The sequence below is a fragment of the Melanostigma gelatinosum genome (genome assembly GCF_949748355.1).
Source record: "Melanostigma gelatinosum genome assembly, chromosome: 2".
Classification (NCBI taxonomy): Eukaryota; Metazoa; Chordata; class Actinopteri; order Perciformes; family Zoarcidae; genus Melanostigma; species Melanostigma gelatinosum.
Window position 1 is genome coordinate 18,769,974 of NC_136635.1, and position 21,767 is coordinate 18,791,740.

The 21,767-nt window shown below is 42.3% G+C and overlaps 2 protein-coding genes across 5 annotated transcripts in view; one reads left to right on the plus strand and one right to left on the minus strand.

The window, feature by feature from the left end:
* Positions 1-1,095, minus strand: part of LOC306795513 (protein diaphanous homolog 3-like) — a gene marked incomplete at its 5' end in the record, with an annotated part of 141,062 nt that extends 139,967 nt beyond the window's left edge. Inside the window, one exon of the mRNA XM_079294045.1 lies at positions 976-1,095. Within this exon, the coding sequence (XP_079150171.1) occupies positions 976-1,095 (120 nt within the window). The remainder of the gene's footprint in view (positions 1-975) is intronic.
* Positions 1,096-4,653: 3,558 nt separating this feature from the next.
* On the plus strand, positions 4,654-17,175 carry tdrd3 (tudor domain containing 3). Of its 4 annotated transcripts, none has more exons than XM_079285534.1 (14): positions 4,654-4,844; positions 5,634-5,718; positions 7,298-7,363; positions 8,070-8,230; positions 9,137-9,278; positions 9,419-9,490; positions 11,900-12,049; positions 12,487-12,639; positions 13,246-13,423; positions 14,056-14,181; positions 14,700-15,664; positions 15,932-16,057; positions 16,222-16,361; positions 17,115-17,175. In XM_079285534.1, exons 1-13 carry the CDS (start codon positions 4,807-4,809, stop codon positions 16,336-16,338), a joined length of 2,379 nt encoding a protein of 792 aa, XP_079141660.1. In that variant the 5' UTR covers positions 4,654-4,806; the 3' UTR covers positions 16,339-16,361; positions 17,115-17,175. The 4 variants fall into 4 exon arrangements, with proteins under 4 accessions (XP_079141660.1, XP_079141659.1, XP_079141658.1 ...); XM_079285533.1 differs by lacking the exon at positions 17,115-17,175 and adding an exon at positions 16,749-16,949; XM_079285532.1 differs by lacking the exon at positions 17,115-17,175 and having other exon boundaries at positions 16,222-16,949.
* Positions 17,176-21,767: the final 4,592 nt, after the last annotated feature.

Sequence of the window (21,767 nt, forward strand, 5' to 3'; positions counted from 1 at the left end):
CAGAGCCCAAAAGTGGTCAATTCAAGTTGCTTAATTTGTCTGACCAACAGTTAAAAACCCGACGTTCTTACTGTTCACACACTGTGCACATGTCGGCAGGCAGACTGCAGCGATGCGGGTTAAATACACGTAGGCAGTCAATCTGAACGGTTTAACGCACACACACACACACATCAACCAGCCTGACTTTCAACCAGCACTGAATACTCAACAGCCAATCAGTAGGAGTGGATGATGACAGGATTGAAAAACCCATTCCTGCACAGACCTTTACTGCGGCTGTAGACTACAATCTCCTGAAGGCCAGAGAAAAGGAATTAACTTGTGTAGCACTCTCATAAAAGAATGGGGGTCAAATGCAGGTTGAGCGTGCATTAATTAGATCTGTGTCACACACAAGTGTCCTGTCCAAAAGGCGCATGTGTGTGTGTGTGTGTGTGTGCGTTGTTGTAGAAGCCTGAAAATGAGACTCATACTTGAGAACCCTAATAATGGTCCAAATAACGCCTCTCCATACACCTCCCAGAAGAATACAGCAGACATTAACTAAGGCCAGACAAAATGTTGAAGTCTCTGTGTGTAATAGTAGGAAGGACATGGATTAGGTACAGTCTAAACCCTGTGCTAATTTTAACCTTTTGATTTCCTACATGCAAGGCGAAGCCAAGTTCGCTGTTTCACACAGACGTGTTTGACATTCAAAGAGTGCAATATTGTTCATGAGCATTATTAACTGTGAGAGCGATTATGTGAAGGTGTTCTCTCTGCAAGGAGGATAATATAATGTGGACAATATAATGTGTCAAGTGAGATCATTGCACCTCCACTTCTATTCTGATCCTCTGGCTCTGTTTCACCTACGTTTTGCATCTATTCACTACCATATTTTAAAACATATTGCATTTAAAAAGTCTTTGCAGACACTTTTTCCTGAGTTGATTTTGCACTTCCGTGTGTGTGTGTGTGTGTACTTACAAACTTAGGTTTGCGGTCTCCGTCCTCGTAACATGTGTTGGGGTTGGAGGAACCTTTCTTCTTCTGAGGTTTACCGTCTCGTCCGGTAGAGGATTCAAACCGCTGACTGTAACCGTCCATGGTTGTTGATCTTAAAAGTGATTGACCTCCACACGAGCTGATCGTGCCTAAAAAACGTCAACCTCGTACCGGGTAAAGTTCACGTTACTTAGCTAACGCTAGCGAGTTTGCTAAACTATCATTCACTGGTGGCTTTACTTACTAGCGCTAATCCAATTTATGGACTGTCACGTTAGGCTAATGTGCCGCTGCCGCTAGCAGAAGCACTGCTGCACACAACGTACCGGCTTACCTCCACTGACACCTTTAACCCGTCCATCAATCGTAAACTACACAAGCATTACAAGCAGTAGCTGAATCGTTGGCTGTGTACATTTATCGCGCAGATCTTTTTTTTGACAGACCCGCGCAATGTGGATGTCAGCTGAGCGTGTTTGATTCAGCCAATAGCATCCACTGAGCTAGGTACAGCCCCTGAGTATGGTTGAAAAGGCATTTGATTGGCCGCAGGGAGCTGTCAATCAGCTCTGCCTCGTATTGGCTCGTTTTAGTCACCTGGGTCTCCCGTAGGCACGACGGTTTATGTAACATGGGTGTGCCTCGGATGCAAAAATGGTTACAGTTGGTTTTGCAGTCGTTCGTGTGACGGAAACGCGTAACAAATTAGTGATGTACAGGACACATTTTTCTTGAATCGAACTACCAACTGCGCAAAAACAAACGCAACATTTGCTTCAAAGTACAGTATTAATAGCCTCCAGTTATTAAGGAGTTTCCTGTATAAAGTTTACAACAAAACGGAAAGATATCCAACAACACGGTTTTGGAGGCCAACACAAACCTAAAAACTTTTAAAATAGTTTTTGATTGTGGCATCTTCATTTTACCGTCACACGGTTATCAACACAAAACACGTCCCTGAAGTGTAATCAGATTTATGTGAGTCATAACAGGCCTCATAATGTGCAAGGTTGATAAGTTAGAAAAGGAATGACCACTGTCATTGCACAACAGATTTTGGATGAGAAAAACATCTGAGTTTGAGTCTCCTTGCAGCATTAGTATTACTCACTTGTCAGATAGATGATGACGGACGCTTTTCTGTATGTTTTAGAAAATATTTTGCCCTTCTGCCCATCCTACCCTGTTATGTTTCCAGGATTCAACTAACCCTTAAATTCCCATGCGAATTTTGGGGTCGAACACAATTGATGCTTTCCTCTTTTTTGTTTCTTCCTTCCTTTTTTTCAATCAGTTTGTCATCCTGAAAATGCTTTACGCTGTTGGTTTTCAGCTTTGTTTGGGCATTTTAAAGGCAGCCTAAAGCTACAGTAAAATCCCAAATAGCCTAGCTTGTCTGATGCAAACAGCAATGAGGTGATGTGATGCAACAAACAGAAACTTTTGTGAGATCCTTCTGGTGTGCTCTACTCAAACAATGTTCTGCTTCACCAAGAAACACAGTATCAGAGAGAGAGGGTTCTTCTATGTCAAGCCAATATGGAACATTTGTGCCCCTGTTAGTGAAATGCAGGAGAATATTAATTGTGTGCGATAATGAACCACACATGACGGTGAACAACATGGCTCTTCCACGGCTGATGTGGTCATTCAGCATGTTACGCTTGATGCGGCTGGAACTTTCTTCTTGGTGACAAACGTGACCTCACGATTGTAATGGGATAAAAAGCCACAAGTGGTATTAACCTTTCACCTGCCTTTGTGCTTCCAGACAGCTGGGGCCATGCCAATCTGTCTTAAGACCTCAGCGCTGAAGTCAAATGATTATAACACATGTGTATCCTATACTTTGATTGGCAGTTTAAAAAAATAAAAAATACCTTTGCCACACCACAAGAGGAAGAGTAGCCTATACTTAACAAACAGGTCACATATTTCAGCTGTCTCGGAGCTCATGTAATTTGCAGCTATTATATTACCAGCATCAATCTTTTACAAGTGGAGCAGTGATTCAGTATAATTATGCTTCCACTATTACCATGTCAATCTGCAAAAATGCAATGGACTGGGACAAATTCTCATCAATAGTTAAACTGTTAAACGAATGTAGATTCATATAAGCATGGTTTGTAATGTGAATGCGGGAAACAGATTGAGCATGCGCATTTTGAATGAAAAAAAATATGCTTTTAAGATGTTTTTATTCCAAAGCAAAACTCACAGTCAAATATTACTGTTGAAGGAAACCTTTAGCTATGAAATCAAATTAGACTTTCTTTGAATTCGACCTCCTGAAATCTTGTTATCTTTAAAGACCCTTCTTCTTTGAGTCACTGAAAGGCTGTCGGCATGGCTGCCAGCAGTGTGTTAACGCTCTGCCTCTCGTCTAGCCGAACACAAGCCTTGTGGCATTGTGCCTTACTAATCCTCTCAGAAAATGAGAGATCGATACCCTTCCAAATCGGTCAAAGAATTGCCACAGGGATATATATATCCGAAAAACCCCAGAGGCCAAATGATGGAAATTCTGACTTTTCTGTTTTGATAATGACATTGATCTCTGCCACTTAAACAGAAAGTCCACATTCAAAAAATCCATCTAAATGAGCTTGAATGACTGATGATTGAGTTTAAATTATGTGTGCTCTATTGGCACACATAATTTAAATTTCAAGACAACATTGTCATATCATGAACAAATACAAAAAGGTTAAATTCATTAAAATAAATCGGTTGTTAAAATGAGCCTCAAAGATAATCAGAAATGTTTCCTTTATACAGTATTGTGTCTTAAAGTTGCTCAATTCATAAACAGCAACAGAGTAAATGTTTATTTTTGAATGCTTTTTATTTTTTTTTGATAATTGAATGTTTTATGTATTGTTCTAATCGTTTGTGTGCCAACAAAAAAAAAAGTAATTGTACATCAATGGGTGTGCCAGTGACAACATAATCCAACCTTGTTTCAAAGTTTCAAGTTGTATGCGATGAATGCAATGAAACAGTGTTGCTGTCTACTTTATACAGAACAAGTATTATTCGTTAAATTGGAGGGTCAGACTGAAACTTAGGCTCGGACTCAATAATGGAAATGTTATCCTCACAATGCAGCTTGGTACTGGACCATTCTATTGCTGGGCCTCTTTAAATCCTGTGAAACACTTCAGTGTCGTGTGCATATACTGCCATCGTGTGGTTACAATTCAAATTGTATCACTATATTAGAATCCAGGGTTTTATTTGATTTATAACTAATCCGGGGCAGGTATTACCAATTCGGCCGAAAAACTAGGGGTGAACACCAAGAACAAAATTGGGGTATACAATGTAAACTATACCATAGATGCAACTGCAACAGCATCTTATAGCATATTAAGCGTCTTTGGGTATTTTGAAAAGCGCTATATAAAATTGATGTATGATTATTATTGTTATTATTTATTATTATTATTATTATTATACAGACAGTTCACTAACTCACTGAATTCGTCATGAGTTCAGATATGAGTCCAGTGAAATGTTGTCCTTTACCGATGGATGCCAGACATCCTTTCCCACGGCAAAAATCTAAAATATCCATAAGAGACGAATAATGGTATTGAAATTTAGTTTGACCCTCTCGGCACTCCGTAGACGCGTCTCGGCTGGTGACGCACGTTACGTGGAGCAAGTGGTTCAATAGTCACATTAGCGAGCGTTATCATTGTTAGAAGGAGAAGATGCATTTCCAAAACAGATAGTCGTTATTGGAGCGTGCTCAATTCAAACGTGTTTGTGTCGTTACTTACACATCTACGGTGTGGATGAAAAATGACTGATTTGGCCGCTTCTTTGACCAAAGAGGGCTGGTAGGTACCCTGGTAGCTAATGTCAGTGAGCTAACCAACGTCAACTCACTGAGGTGCCAGATCGGTGAAGGCTTACAACACTATTCATTAGCCTGGACGCATGGTTACATTAGAACGCGACGGTTTCCTTGGTGCACGCGACCCTTTTAGGATCGTGGTGACGTTATTCGTTTTGCTGAGGCGAACATCAGTGTGAACTAACTCGGAGCTAGCCACACGAACAGCGTTAACCTAGCAACGACGGCTACAGCTAATACACAGTTAGCATGCCGCTAGCGTAACGCAGACTGTGGACGTTACAGTTCGTGTTGACTGGTGTGCTGTAATACTTACTCGCAGGTGCGGTCAGAGAGCCGCTACATTTAAGCCCAGTTCTGATTTTTGTATTTTTATGAATGGAATAATCCCACTCCTTCCTGGATTGGTAACAGAATGTATCCGAGTTAATAAAATGAATCCAAGTCAGCCATATACACATGTGCCTTCCACATTTAGAGACATTTTTTGCGATCCTTCCGAGGTTGTTTTTGGCAAATTACGCAATCTGACCTAAGATATTGAGGCTTTAAAACAAATAAATAACGATCTCATAGTTGAGTCTTACCACGCGGTGTAACACATTTACATCACATTCTTGATATTGTTAAAACACATAAGAATTGTACATGACTTATTTACATATACCGTACATATTTCTTGTGATTAGAATCGTAAGCATGCCCACCTTCTCCTTTTTAAAACCTGCCATCTTCACCATCTTTCCTCTCCACCTTGTCTGCCATCTTGCAGGTACCTCAGTGATGAAGGCATAGCAGAGCTGAAAGGATCTGCTGAGAAAATAACACACAATGACATTATTCGTATTGCACTTGACGTAAGTTTTCCTCCTGCGAGTTTTGCATGTCCATTTAGTCTGCTCTGTATTTATGTTGCCGTATGCAGACACTGTTCAGCAACGGGTTTGCACTGTAAGCAGTTTTGGGAAATAGGTTTATTAAGTGTTGTGGTACTTCATTAGGGGTATGCCGACATACATGCTAATGAAACAGACAAAGCTACGGACACAATTTTCAACTGGGTGTTAAACATTCAGTGTGATGTATTCACTGGTGTAAGTGGATTTGTGTGAAAAGCATAATGTGCCGATTGTTAATTATGTATGTCCCACTATTGGCGGACCAGGCGTCGGCTCTTTCCATCTTCAGTCCCCCCGGCTCTAAAGATTATCTTGCACCTTCACATCAAACATCAAAATGTCCTTTTTCTACATCTACAACATGAAATATGAAATTAATACGAGGCATGGAGAGACAACATAATAATAGGTTAGGTTTATTGTCATATACATGAAATTTAACTTCTGCATTGGGTTACATCCCGAGCTTATTGGGAGCTTATTGGGAGCAGTGGGCTGCTGAGAAGCACCCGGGGAGCAGTGTTCAGTGTCTTGCTCAGGGACACTTCGGCACAGGACAGGTAGCAGCCAAGGATCGAAGCGCAGACCTTGACGGTTGCCGGACAACCCTCTCTACCCATTGAGCCACGGCCGCCCCCAATGATAATAATAGTAATAATAAAAAATGTTTTAATATTTAAAAAAAGCCAATGTAGACAACACACTGGACAATCCATAAACACAAAAGTGGAAATAAGCAAATAGGAACCACAGGCAGTCGTATAATTGAAAATGCTGTTTGTGTCAGACGGGCAGTGATGCTCCTTCCCTGCTCAGCAGTAGCAGACAAGTCCAGAACATGCACCAGTTGAATTTACTGCAGAAGCCTTGACCTTTTGAGTTTTGGCCAGGAGGGCTGCCAAAAAAGATCTCGGACTGCACTGTGACTTCTTCCTGCATACCGGGGCTAACCAACATTTAGCAACTGTGGGCTGGAGCTTTGTAGTGAAATCTTTCCTTCTAGGGAAACTAGATTCTAAGATTAATTGGGAAGCAGTTGTTGCGAAGCCGAGATGCAGCCTTTTCAAATAATTCTATCGTAATTGTGTTCAGAGAAATTTATTGAGACATCGATATGAAGAAGCAATTCGTTTTTTTTATGTTACCTGGGGAAATAAAAGACCTGCTTTTAGAGATATGGTCAGCTGCACTGAAACAGGAATAGGTGCCTTGATGCAGAAGACAGATATCTGACAGAGTTTTGCAGTGTGGAGAAAATTTGTAAACAGTTTATCATGAAGTTAGTTACAAAGAAATGACACCATTTAATTTGTACTGCAACAACTGCAATGACTTGTGTGCTTCGCATTGGCTCCATCATGTCCATTTCTGGGACTGAGGGTACGATGTAAAGGGCCCCTCCCTAACATGCAGATTAATATATTTGGGCAGATTATTTTGATTTTGAGGCACAAAACAGTGGAGGTAAACATATTTGGAACTCTGTAGCATTATTTCTCTTCATTATTTGTTCTTTATTTTTTATTCTTTTTTACAGAGCGACCTCAGGCCTATTGGGGAAAAATGTCTACCGCCTGATATCAATAGTGGAAGAACTGAGAAGGTGAGTTGCACAGAAATGATGACACAGCCCTTTCAACGCTATAGTTGTGATACTCGGTGGGAAATGATGCTCTACGGTTACTGGTTGTTTTCTTTTAGGGCTGAAAGTCAGTGCAGGCTCAAAGTGTTCAGCTGAAATGTGGTTTTCCTGTGTGCCACTAGATGGCCCCAACACACCGACAAAACAAGGAGCAGAGCATCGTCTCTTGTCCTGTGCAACTGTAAAGAAAAGATGTTCCAAATATTGTCGAAAGAATTAAATCACGTTTTTTAACCTCCGCTCCCTTCAGCGACCACAGCTGCTTGGCACAGTGTACACGAAGTCTAACGTAATTAATTATATGTAATAGATGAATGAATCTGAACATCTATGCTTACATTAAACTACAGATCGCAGTGTAGCTTGTAGAGTGCATTTACAGATGGTACACGTTCCTTTCCGCAGAGCTAGAAATCCGTCTTTGAGAGGATAGATTCAATAGTTTTGAATGAAATGGACGCTAGTTAGTCATGAAGCAGTTTGGAGAAATAATGAAACCTATGCTGACAAAGGTTTGCTGAATAGGGGTCATTTTGATGATGCCTTAGAAATAATTTTCTAAGCACTCAAAAGAGCTTATGCTCATATTTTGCTGTTGCAATCCCCCACATGCTGCTGATGTCCCTCTCAAGCCACCTGTCTGTTTTTGTCTCTTGCACTCGGCCAGTTGGAAGGTCCGTGTGTTCTTCAGGTGCAGAAGGTGAGGAACGTCTCGGCTCCTAAAGACCGCGAGGAGTCCCAGGGCGCGCCGCGGATGCTGCGCCTCCAAATGACCGATGGGCATACCACCTGTGTCGGATTGGAGTTCCAACACCTGTCTGAGATCAGGTACCCATACAGCAGTGCTCTATTTAGCAACATGGGAAATATGCAAATAGTGGCATTTAGTGTATTGTAATTGCAATTTTCCCGTTATCTGCAATTCCCACGTGGCGGCAGCTATCTTAACAGTTCCCCGGCCTTAATTAAATCCCAGCAACGGTGGCCCTGGTGACGGCTGCCATGGTGACTAGCCAGGCTGGTACAGGTGGAGTGGCCAGAGTGTGGGCCTTGACTTCCCGACGGGAAGAGAGGAGCGTTACAGAACAAATCCCCTCTTTATGAGCGTCTGGCAACGGCGGCGGTTTGTGTGAAAGTGTCCGCTTTAGTGCGCTTGAGGCCGTAAGCGAGCGACAAAGGAGGACGCGATGGATTACAGGACCCCGTTGAGTGTGCGAGACGAGCGATAGAGAGGGATGACAATTGACCACTGACGAGCAACGTTGATTAGAGGGGGAATACTGTGTGTCTGCATGCGCTTGTATTTGATTGAATCGAGGCGAGCCAGAGCCCCACTTGTGCACTGGCTGCTATCATGAGAACAGCATCCATCCCAGAGGTTTGGAGTGAAATCCATAATTGTTTGCTTTTGCATCCGGCGTCAATAGCTGGAAATCCCTCTAAGTCCTTGTGCTTTCTTAATGAGAGAGGCAGAGGCCTTATCAGGCCTGATGAGATAGAGGGATTTTCAATTCAGCATGAGGATGGGTGAGCAGCTGGGATTATTAATAGCCTCGCCACCCATCCCCTGGCGGCACTGCTCCATGTCATTTGTAAAGTGGTATGGGTAAAGTCAACGGGGTGTGGGGCCTGGTAGACTCCGTTCTTAGTTCTACATTTAACAGTCGGTTAATATTTGAAGCATCCTTTCACACATACTCTTCGTTTTTATTGTTTTTTTGTTTTGTTTTTCAGTCTGAACACCCCCCCTGGAACAAAGGTGAAGCTCCTTGGTACGGTCCAGGTCAAAAATGGTCTTTTGCTGCTCGATGACTCAAAAATCTCCGTCCTCGGAGGAGAGGTTGATCACATGGTGGAGAAATGGGAACTACAAAGGGTGAGGGTCGAGTTTTGATATTGCATTCATGTGTTGGTTATGATTTTGAGTCTGCATTAAAGGCCACCTCCAGTCCGTGATTTCTCTTGCTAGGACTGAGAATTCTTAAGAATGATCTCCCTTTACCGTTCAACTTGCAGAGTCTGGCCAAACACAGCAGGAGTAACATTGGAGCCGAAGGCGGACCTCCTCCCTTTGTGCCATTTGGTCAGGTAAGGGTATTATTAACTCCGACAGTTCGCTTTTCAAAATAAAGTTACAAAGTGCTTCTCTGACATAAACACCAGATGAAAACAATAAACTGGAAGCATCATCATAAAATAGCAAACATTTATGGAAATGAGATTTCAGCAGTGGCTGAATAGTGAGAGGTGCTGTTGAATAACAATAACCTCACAATTGTGTCTGAGGGTCCAGACAAAGGCCCGGCTCCAGGAGTGGGCCTTGATGTCTCCCCTTCCTTGTAAATGTTCTCTCTGATCTTAATAATTGCGAGAGTCTTCATGAATCTTTAAAATGCATCACTGAATTTTTATTCTGCTTGGTTGTCTTACACACACACACGCATTGCACACTGTGCAATGAACAGTTATCACCTTCTAAATATATGCGTGGTGTTACGCGTTGCCTTTGCACGGCGTTGAGAGCAGTGAGGCGAGATATGCCGGCCTCTCAATTGCACCATCAGAAATCTACTTGCATCACGTTGTCAAACATATTTACACACAGTTTGAGATTTGAAAAGAATAACTGATGCTCAATTCCCAGTGCACTGGGAAGCTATTGCACCGCCCTTTAATTCCTCCACGTTTTGCGGTTTTGCACATCGCCGCATCGTTTCTCCTTCTGAAAACTACTGAGCCTGAGTCGATGCTCCCTTGGCAAGAATCCCCGCTCCGGAGCGGGATACATCCGGATCAGCTTTCACCCACTCCTCACTCCAGATTTGCCGAAGCTTTGTGAAGTTGGATGAGGAGCATTTTGGGAATTATCATTGATCGTTCTCTAGATTTTCAGTGTAAATGTGTTTCTAATGTTGGGTCACTCCGGGGCTCAGTGCTGATTGGATGTAAGCTGAGGGTTATAAATAATATCCGATCTCAAAGTAAATTGGCGCTCTGAAGCAGAGTCTCTTCAAATATGTGCTCGCATTTTCTTTCAGCTCATCTGAAGACGAGTCCGTGACATTTTCTATCAGTGAAGTGTTCGGTCCACTTCAGAACATTGAAAGAAAGTAGCATGCGCGTTTTAGTCGTCATGTTTACATCAATTACCACTGAGATATCTAGCCATGCGGATAGGTTGGGTTTTATCTGCTCTGTGCCAGTGCCTTGGTTAAGCCTGGCTTATCTACAGAGCTCACAGACATTTATCTTTGGGAACTGTTTTCTACTAAATATATAAAGAAAAAAAGTGTCGACAGCGAGGCCTGTGAATTGGACATTGTTCTTTGAAAAGAGATATTTTCAAAGCTTTTATGACCACAAATACAATCCCAACCAATTGGAATATCAGTGGTGGAGATCTCAGAACCTGGGCAAATGAATGCCATCTGCATAGCGAGGTGCCACCAGGAGTAATTAGGATAATGAGCCCTATATCAATCACGCGAGCGCAACAGCATGCGCCAGGTGGTCGGACTGTGTGGACCTCTCCGACAGCACCTGCTGTCGTGGTGCATGTAAGTGCAGCGGTGCAATGTTGAACTTTAAACAGCTGCGCCAATCACAGTGACGCACGACGGCAGCAGCTCAACAAACAAATACAGAAAATGTCCGAGCGGCACAATGTGAGCGCACAGCACCGCACATTTTTAACCGTTAATTCCAAAAACGAGTAGAAATAATTCAAAAGAGTGTTTGATGAAGCCGTCTCGATGGCCAACACTCCTTCCACTCACCGCATCTCACGTTGTGAATAGTCCCATGGTGTCTTTGCAACGCGACACAGCACCGTAGTGCATGTCAATGATGAAACGCTAACCACTGAATTCTTCTTAAAGTTTGGAGGCAGGCTGTGACGCACAGGAGTAATGAGCTTCGGTAATCTGATGGCTCTTGTGTAAACAGGCAGAATATGGGGTCATCACGCACCTGTGTGTGTGTTTTTGTAACAGCCTGGTGTCATTTGCACGTGGTTTAATGAAGGTGAACATTGTGGATGGTCGTGTGTGTGTGTGTGTAATGGCACTTCTCAAAGCGGGAATTTACCGCCGGTCAATCAGTCAGTCTGCTGTATCCGCATTAAATTCACCTGCTGGCTGAGGAGTGTTAAATTAGATTATTCGTTTGTTCTGTTGACAAAATCGTCAGATTTGTAGCAGATTGATGTTCCAATCCGTCGGTCACTTCTCTGACTCATCACAGTCACAGAAACAGCTGCAGAAAGCGTTGCATTTCCATCTCGGTTCTTCCCAAGTCACTTGGGAACATAATAGAGTTCACAGTTGAGTTTCAAAACATTAACCGTGAGCCGGGAGGCCGCTTAGGGAGTTGCGTTGCTGTTGATTGCTCCAGCAAAGTCTTAAGAGTGTAGCTTGAACGCTGCAGGCGACTTTGTTTCTTTTCTTAAGGAACCGTACATGATTGCGGTTGTTCTTACTCTCTGTTTGCTCCCTGTAGAAGTGTGCGAGGAAGGATGAGGTAGACAGCAGGGATCTGGACCAGAGGAAGACCCTCCAGACTCAGAATGTAGCCAAGAGTCCCGATGAGAATGACGAGTTCGAAAAGCAGCGGACGGCAGCTATTGCTGAGGTGGCCAAGACCAAAGAGGTATGCAAACACATATCATGAGTCCATCATGTTGCTTCAAGGTACCTGATTATTTCACAGAGCTCCTGCTGTATTGTATACATTTGTAAGCTTTGTCTCTCAAAATATTGTGTATTAATAGACTATTATCAATCTATTATACTGCACTATAATTGTCTGAGGCAACAAATTGTAATTGTATTCCAAGTCAACGTCCTGTAACCCTCCTATACGTTGAACATTTGTTTAAGGACCACCCCTTTCTCCACTAATTGCTGTTTCTCTTATTGATTGTGCCCCTTATCGGCATTCATCTTAACCTTGATTGCTTTTGACATTCGAGCAACTCTTCCAATTAAGAATCCTAATTACATTGTCAACTGCAAAGTTTTTAGTTCTTCATTGTTTGGCCCAGTCCGGCAGCTGGTATCGATCGTCTCGCTCTTTTCACTCGTTAGGCTCCGAGGACGTTCGGGGGTGGAGGAAATGCAGGCGGTAATTTATCCAGTGCCGCTTCCTCCTTTCGGGGCCGAGACTCGTACCAGCAGAGGAGACGGGAAGACCGGGTCGAAAGACCGGAAAGCAGACAAGATGGGAACTACCGAGAGCTGGTGAGGAGACAAACTTCGCCCACAACTTTTAAAACAAGTCTGTTTTGAGTTAGTCATGAAAGCCATTCATGATTCTACCATTACATTACCCAAGCCTCCATTCACTGTAACAAAGCAATTGAAAGGTTGGAACTCGTCCTGCGTTCCTCTTTGGTTTCTTTCGTCTTTTATTTCATGGCTCATGGACTAGGTGACGCATCGATTATGATTTTGTAGAAACTTAAATGAATTGGGAGGCTTGGCTGCGTTTTCCAATCAAGGGGCGGTCCATTTGTCTAGCTTTGTGTTGTGACCTGACAGTTTCTAGACAGAACTCAGACAGCAATTGGGCTGAACACATAAATAGGATGGAAGAGGGATATTATATAGCGTTCGGCTTGGTAATGTGTTAATGATGGTTTGTAACTCGGATGCACTAATACGACCTAAACTAAGTGCTATCCAATGTACGGCCCACGTCAGAAGGAGCTTCTTTGTGGATGGTGTTTTTCTCGCTCACAGTGAACCTCACGTCCAAGTTTATTTTTGACCAGACAACCATTATCCATCCACATGTATTGTCCCCGTCTCCCTATCCATTGTATACCCTCTCTATCCTTTGTTTAGGTGGATGAGCGTGCTCTGAGAGACATCATGGAGATGGGCTTCGACAGGGAGGATGCTCGGCAGGCTCTAATGGATAACAACAACAAACTTGAAGTGGCACTAAACAGCCTACTGACTGGATCTTCTGCTCGCAGACCCGGCCCTGTGGAAGCTGAACCCATCAAGCCCCCACCCAGAGGTTCATACAGATAAACACACACACACACACACACACACGAAGCTGCCCGCATTGGCTTGAGAAAGTGTTCCATAGCCTGAAACCTTTTTTTTTTTTCCTACAGAGTAAGAGTGAGATTGGGGGGATTTTTTTTTAATGCAGTGGAAATCTCCCACAGCCTAGTTAGAGGTCCACTTGGCAGTTTTTGCTTGTTTTAGTCCATTTAACACAAATTGCGTCCACACTTTGCTGCGGACGATTTTTCCCAAGCACACGTAAGGATTCAGATGGATGCGGTCGTTTCTGTAATATTTGTTCCAGCACTGAAAATCAACCTGAAACTTATTCTGTCACACTGCCTTATTTTCTGTTGGTAAAACAACTGAGCAGAGACTGTTTTTATTGTTGCTGCATACATCGGTCCTCTGAGTCTGCTGCAGAACATTAACCTTTCCAAATTCACGTCATGTTTAAGGGATTTAAGTGTTCTTTTTTTGTTTCTTCCGGTTTGAAACAGCGACACACGGATGCACGCAACCAGACCCGTGTCACATAAACCTCAGATGTACACACTCAGGGCTGGAATGTCCAGAATCATAGATGAACTGTTCTTAATTTGGTCTACATAATCTTGTTCTTTGGGTTCTTCTTAGCCAGAGGAAGAGGAAGAGGCAGGTCCAGAAATGAAGATGAGGAGGAGGGAGCCGGTGGAAGGCCGTCCGGACCAAGCACTCTTTTTGACTTTCTTGAATCCAAGATGGGAGTTTTCTCCATCGATGGTGGGTGACGTGTTCTAGGTTTCATTGTAAACTACCTTCTTTCACCTCTCTTTGTTCGTAAACACTTCAACCCCTTCACTTGATTTATTTAAGGAAAGAACATATTTTATTTTGAGTTTAAATGTTGGCATACTTTTTCAAACCAACCTTTAGTAAGAATGTACGAATTACGAACATGACTCCATCATAGACGGAGTCACCTTTGCATTCAGACGGGTCAGATCGCTTCTGATTCAGAAGTCATGTTCTCTTAATGTCTGAGATCAGTGTGGTGTGGAAGAACGGTGCTGTGATATGTGTATTTTAATGCTTGATTGTGTTTGGCCAGGGATGATGTGGTTTGGTGATTCCATTAATGATATTTTGTTCATTTATTTACAGCTATTGGCTTCATGTTTTTGTTGAGTGTGTTCGATAGTTAATCTTCATTAAATAACACGTTCCTTGAATTATTTATCCCCTATTGTTTGGCTTGGCTTTTGATTACGCTGCTTTTTGTGATTATTTTGTTTTCTCAGAGCAAAAGAGCCATGGGAGCCATCAGAGACACCATGAGAGTAAAGCCAATTTCTCCAACTCCGACTATTACTCCAAAGACGCATCTCAGAGCAAGTTCTCCTCGCATAATGACCACCGGCAACAACGGAATGACAGACCACCTCGCTTCCACCGGGACTTTGATTTTCCCAAACCTGGCCAGGAGCCCCTCTCTGACTATACGACCTCCCAAACGTCAGCTCAAGCCCAGCAGTGGAAGGGCCAGGAGAGATGGTCGCGCGGCACATCGGACAGATCGCAGAATGACAGGAGAGAGACCAGAGAGGAGCCCATTTTCCCTTCAGTCTTCTCCACTACTTTCCCACATTCAAAAGAACCTCAGCAGCAGACGGAGTTCGGCGCATCGCACCACCAACGGTCCAGAAATGGAGACGGAGGCGGCAGGAACACGGCCGGGCCGTCCAACAGGAGAGGGGCTAGAGACAACGCACCCACGGCTAAACCGACTGACTGTGCAGGCAGCGAGCCCGATGGCAGAGGGAACAGTAAGCGTACGGACAGAACTGAAGAACCCAACAGCAGCAGCAGGAGGAAGGGGAAGACGGACCGGCCAAACTCGGACCACCTTGACCGACAAAGGGATGGTGGGCCTCCAAACTTTAACCCGAGGGGAGGAAGATCGGGGACACCCCAAGAAGTGGGGTTATCGCGGGACTTTCGAATGGCGACAGGGGATCCCTCTCATTTCCAAAATGGAGACATGGAGCACAAAAGAACTGGGCCGATCAAGCCAACAAACTCGCCGAGTGTCCCTTACAGGGAGCCGCCCCCCCCCAAGAAAAACGCCTCCAGTAACCCAGGACCCAAAAGGAGGTCGGGACAAGGCAAAGGTCCAGGACCTCGAGGACCAGAGAGAAGTCATTTTGTGGAACAAGCTTGGAAACCTGGAGACCAGTGCCTGGCGCTGTACTGGGAAGACGGCAAGGTATGTAATTATTGCTGACAATTCAAATTACTGTGTCCAGTCAGAGAATGTACACTGACATGAAAGCCAATGAAACGCATATGCAGTTAACACGTCAAGTGACGAGGAGAACAAAACAAGTGGAGCTGTGACTCATTTTTCTCTCATTCACTGTGTTAATTGTTGTTGGCACGTCATGTATAACTGCCATTGTTCTCGTCTTGACGTGTGGAAAATTTTGTATTCAAACAAGTTTCTCTTTGTGTGTGTCTGCTGTGGTGCGTGAAGTTCTACCATGCCAGGATAGACGCTGTGCATCCGTCCGGCTCCACGGCTGTGGTTGTGTTCAGTGATTACGGAAACTGCGAAGAGGTCCTGCTGCATAGCATCAAACCCCTTTCTGCTGATGTTTTGGTAAGGAGAAAGACGAGATATTAATAATAGAATTCATCATTCATGCGTTACCAAGTGGAAGCAACTAATTAAACTGTATTCAAGTGGGTTGAGAGAGGAGGAAATGACATCTTAATCTGATTACCCACAGTAACATCACAACCCTATCAAATGTCCAATGGCAGGAGGAAGATGATGGCTACTACGACAGTTCATTAGAGTTTCGCGGTGGGGGAGACGGACAGCATAGACGCACCAGACCCACACAGCAGTATTACCAGCCTCCTAGGGCACGAGATTGATGTGTCTGCGTTTACACTGGCAGGTAAATAAATATGAAACTCTGGTGGGTTTTTTTCAATTCATAATTGGACATCGAACATTGTGTGAAGAATCTTCCTATTTTTATATGGCAGCTTTTTATTCACAGCATTACTCTTCATTGTAGTGGGAGTCTTGAATTGTACAACGAAAAAAAAAAAGTCATGCTCTCATTTTAATGTAAAAAAGAAATGATTCTAAATAATTGTATGATTTCAACTTTGGCTGCTACTGCTGGTACATCGCATTGTGTAAAAACTATTTCTCAAGGTGATCTTAAAAGAGTCCAGAATGCACACCTGGTTAATTTTTTTGTAATTTGATGGATTGATTTTTCTTTTTCTTCACCCATCTGTGTGCTCGTCCCACATCCTACATCCTCCCATGACAGAGTTTTTGTCACTTTCTGCAACAATCCAGAATGCTTCCTAAATTTGTAATCATCCACATAGCCAGGACGTACAGGACTTTTTAAAGGGCTTGGACATAACGCATATATATATATATATATAAATATAGTGAAAAACTGTCATGAGCGCCTGTTGATTTTGTGAAGGACATATCTACTGTACATGTTGTGAAGCTTTGTTAAATGAATGCATTCAAATAAAAGAAGATTATGGTATGTAGCGAATATGTTTAAGTGTGTTTTATTTTCAATTTGATACGCTGAGACTAATCCAGAGCAAAGATGGAAACATCTGGGGGGGTCCTTGTCTTTTCTTTTTTTGTAAATATGTTTTATTTATTTTCACAGGTTTTATCCCACCAAGGAAGAGGATACACACGCTTGAATGCAATTACAGATTGAAATTTAAAACCTCATTCCCGACCCGCCTACCCATTTTAGGGTTACAGGCTACAGAACTTATACATTCAGGTGACGGAGATACAGACATAAGATCAAATAATTGCATTAATCGATCAAACAGAGCGAGAGTAAAGTGAAACAATTTTGAAAAAATATATAGAGTAAAACTAAGGAGAAAAGCAAGAGAATTACTAAGAAAAAATCTGAAAAGTCACATGTAAAAAAAAAAAAAAAATGAATAAATAAAATAAAAATATATATATATTTTTTTATCTCATGACAGTTATGATTGTCAGCAGGTTTTACTTCAACACGGAATAGATTAGAGTTCTTGTCCCATTGTTTACCGATTTCATTTCTCTTGTGGACAGCATAGCTACTATTAGTCCATAGCAAGCAGCTCAAGCTCATTTGTTGTGTTCTGCGAAGCAAATCCAAAGGGTAAGGCAATCGCTTCCCCCTGTAATAGAGACGGCTACACTGCAGAGATATCATTTTGCACAATACAAAAGGGACTACCCAGCTCTTCCAGCATTGCACACACACACCACTGAGCTGCCCGTCTGTGGACTTGTGCTTCGTGAGAGAAGTTTTACACATCAAGAAGTAATCTCCACCAATTTCACTCACACCAGCAGTGGGAGGCAAATGGACAATGCACACGAGTTCAGCAGAGAGGTCGCCGCGCTGTTCTGTATCATTGGTCCAAAAGGATTTGCTTTATTTTCCAGCTGAGGTGCCAAAACGAGCACAGATGAATAATTAACGGCCGGTAATATGGAAACCTATCTGTTGGGGAGGAACTGAAAGTGAAGCTCATGAAAGGCTTCTTGGGGACGAACCATGAAATGCTGGCCAGATCATCTTTAAGGATTGATTTTCAATCTGATAATCCTTTCATATTCAATATTTTTCTCTTGACCCGGTGAAATTTCTGGAAGGACATATTGGGCAGAGCATCTGTGGACCCTGAAGTCATTGGACTCAATAAATGTTTGGTTATTATGTCCGCAAATCTTGATTCTGTGGATTGTAGGGTCAGTTTATTGTCACAGTTCTTGAGTGTAAACTGGTTATTTTTAAATAGAAAATCCTCACGTGACTGTTATGGAGAGGAACAGAAACTGAGGTAACAAGAATTAAACGGGGGCTTGTCACGCTTGTTAGTGTTGTCATAAATTAGCTTTATTAAAACATTTAAGTGGGTTTCTGAGGAAAACCAATCTAAAATAGTTTTTCACTATGTGGGTCATGATATTTATGAAGCCACAGATAACGCTGAGCAAGTGATCCAATGTCAGTGTAATGTCAGTGTGACCTCCTGTTTTGGTCCCTATAAAGAAAGGATTGGACCAAAGAAAGTGAAAGACTGAAAGCTGGCACACAGATTGGATTACATCGTGTTTTCCATGTTTATGTAACTGCACAGTCTGTGCAATCTTGTTGATGCTGTGATCAGAGTAAATCAAAAAGCTATGGCATGTTTTTCTGTTACTGACCCTCTTTGGTTAGATATGATCTCATTTTTCCAGTATTCTTCAAACAATCTTAGATTAGGATTGGATCGTACATGAAAGGATTTACAGCGGGAGTAGAATGTATTGGGACAGCAACTCACTTTTTAATGTTGAGGCTTGACAGGCTTTACCGCTGTCAGTTTCGGATTAATCGTATTCCCATTTACATCGGATTATGAGAGGGTGGATTGGTCAGTGGTTAGCACTGTCACCTCACAGCAAGAACGTCACGGATTCAAATCTGACCAGGATGGTCTTCCCACAGTCCAAAGGGATTTAGTGACTGTAGAATGACGTGTGGGTGTGAAAATGAGTGTGTGCCATTTTGCCCCTTGATTACGATGATATTTACTTCCAAAGCTAGCTCATCTGTAGCTACATTCATTTTATTCATCCATGGTTACTGAAATACCACAAAGTGACATTTAATATAATTAAATAGATTTTCAGTTCTACAAACTTGATTACAAAATATTGAATGAATTCACTAAATTTAAACATAAATAATAAATATATCCAAATTCATATACCCGTAATTTTTTTTAAGTGTAATCAACTCAATATCATGACTTCTTGGTGCCACAGTTTAATTAATTTGATCACCATGCATAAAGAGTACAGCAACATTTATTTCAGTTCTTTTGTCTATCGTACATATTTATCCAACATCTACACTGTAAAATGCCAAAAAACAACAATAGAGTAAAGAGAGGGGATAAAAGAAAACAATAGAGATATAGTACATTGCATACTGGCAATACTGGCATACTTTGTAATGGTTTTGAAATAAGGTCTGTACAGAAGCTTAAGATACTTTAACGTTTTGTTCTACGCTATAAAATATATCCGTAAATATACCTCTAAATGTTGAAGCTTTGACGAGTCTTTAAAAAGGCACTAGCTAACAAGTGGCTAAAAGAGACATCACACCATCGTCACATCATCACGTGCTACGTCAGATTGGTTGAAAGGGCCGATTAGAGGCAACAAATGACACAACAAACCTCAGTAGCTTGCCAATAATTACTGTAAGAAATGTAGTCATGATTGTATTTTGTGATTTGATCTACTGACATCATAATATCTTAATACTTGATCTGTAGATTCCTCAAACACAGAAGACAACATCTCTTGTCATGTTGATGCTACGATGGCTGGTGGCCTGAAAGTCAAAAGTAAACATTAAGCTCATGGAGTAAAAGTCTTCTTCTGACTAAAAACTTGTCAAAGCTGCAATTTTTGAAAACATATGGCTTCTACGGTAAAACAAACCCCTATCACAGATCCTTGATGTGCTGTCTTAGGAACCAGCCTAATGAAGGTTTCAAGAGAAGTCATCAGTCCCCAGCAAAGAAATATTGCATAGCACTCAGTTTTTGTTTAGCCAGTGTGCAGAATAAGGAGGGTCTCAGAAGGTCCAAGACCCCTTGATAGAGAATCACAGGTCACCGGCATCTGAAAAACAAATAATCAAACCAGCTATAGAGCCTCAAATTTATTCCGTTCATCATTTTATTTCATCTGAAGACCTCCGTTCAAAAGCAGCTCGGTGTAATCAGTCAGCATGAGCTGCTACCACTGTTTAAAAGCATACTGTGCATACACTGACGTAGGGCGGTAATTTCATCTGAATTACTCCTTCTGTGGCCTCTTGTACTGAGAACATGAAAGTGAACGTTAACAAGACAAAACCTACAGAGAACAGAATGTACGAAAGCTGAAAATGGTGCTTCTTTTAACAGCAAGACACTTGAGAGTACAAATTGTACTTGAGAAAACTAAATGCAGCGAATGTAACTCGTAACCCCTGTCCCTGATGGTGGCAGATTGATGTCCACGTGGAGCAAAATACCGTGGGTTGATGTGTAAGCTGATTCAAATCAAAGACCTCTCAATAAGTGAAATTAATCAGATTTCTGCATCTTTTATGTTCCTGGTGAAATACAATTCGATTCTACTTATTCACAGCTGATTTTATTCAAACAAAACTAAATGAGTAAAGTAAAATCTAAATTTATTGTATTCAACTCAATTCAAATCAAAACTACCCAGTCTTTTTTATTATGTATAAGTTACCATTTTTTATTCATCAAATATAAATTAGGCCCAATCACAGTTTTTACAGCGCAGACTGTCCAGTTGTGCTGTGTGCATGTAACGTCAGATGAAAAGTCTGGATCACCTACGGCAGGGGTGTCAAACATACGGCCCGCGGGCCGGACCCGGCCCGCCACGTCATTTTATGTGGCCCGCGAATCCGCCAGCAAAAAAAAAATAATAATATTTTTTTTTATTTTTATTTTTTTTTTTTACAAAAATTTAAAGTTAGATGTGAAAATAAAAATATCCCCATGGTCAAAATTATGAGATAGAAAGTCGAAGTGATGAGATGGCATGTTGTCTGTGTGCCGACATTAAAACTATCACAACAGGTGGACAGGAGATGCAACAGCCCATAAAGAGGATTTCCAACAAGTTTCTCAACATGCGTACTTCTCTGTACTGAAACGCCATCAGTCTCAGCCCAAGTACTGTTCCAATTCAAAGTTCACATCGAGCCAAGCACGGCCCTAATGCCCGGATGTGGCTCGCTCTGCCCATTTTACCCGGGATGCATCGGAGGTGACTTGTCTGTACTTGGGACAGCCAAATATCCCAGAATGCATTTTGCACCAGCAACAGGAAACAATAGCGGAGGAGAAATCACACAACTGGAAGTACGTGTTGTGGAAGTCACAGATATCCCGGGAAACTAAACTAACTATGTTAGGAGTACCGTAGTTACATTTACACCGTCTTACATTTACAACCGGCCCTTTGAGGGCGACCGTGATGCTGATGTGGCCCCAGAGTGAAAATGAGTTTGACACCCCTGACCTACGGGATCACAGCTCATTTTGTGAGGCTCGTTAGGAATCACCCTCTGGGGAACATGAACCTCTGTACCAAATTTCATGCCAATCAATCCAATAGTTGTTGAGGTTTTGGACTCAAAGATGTGAACCTCATCGTAGCGCTAAATGAAAAGTGAAGGGATCAGCAAAGTCATTAGGATTCATCCTCTGGGGAACATGAACGTCTG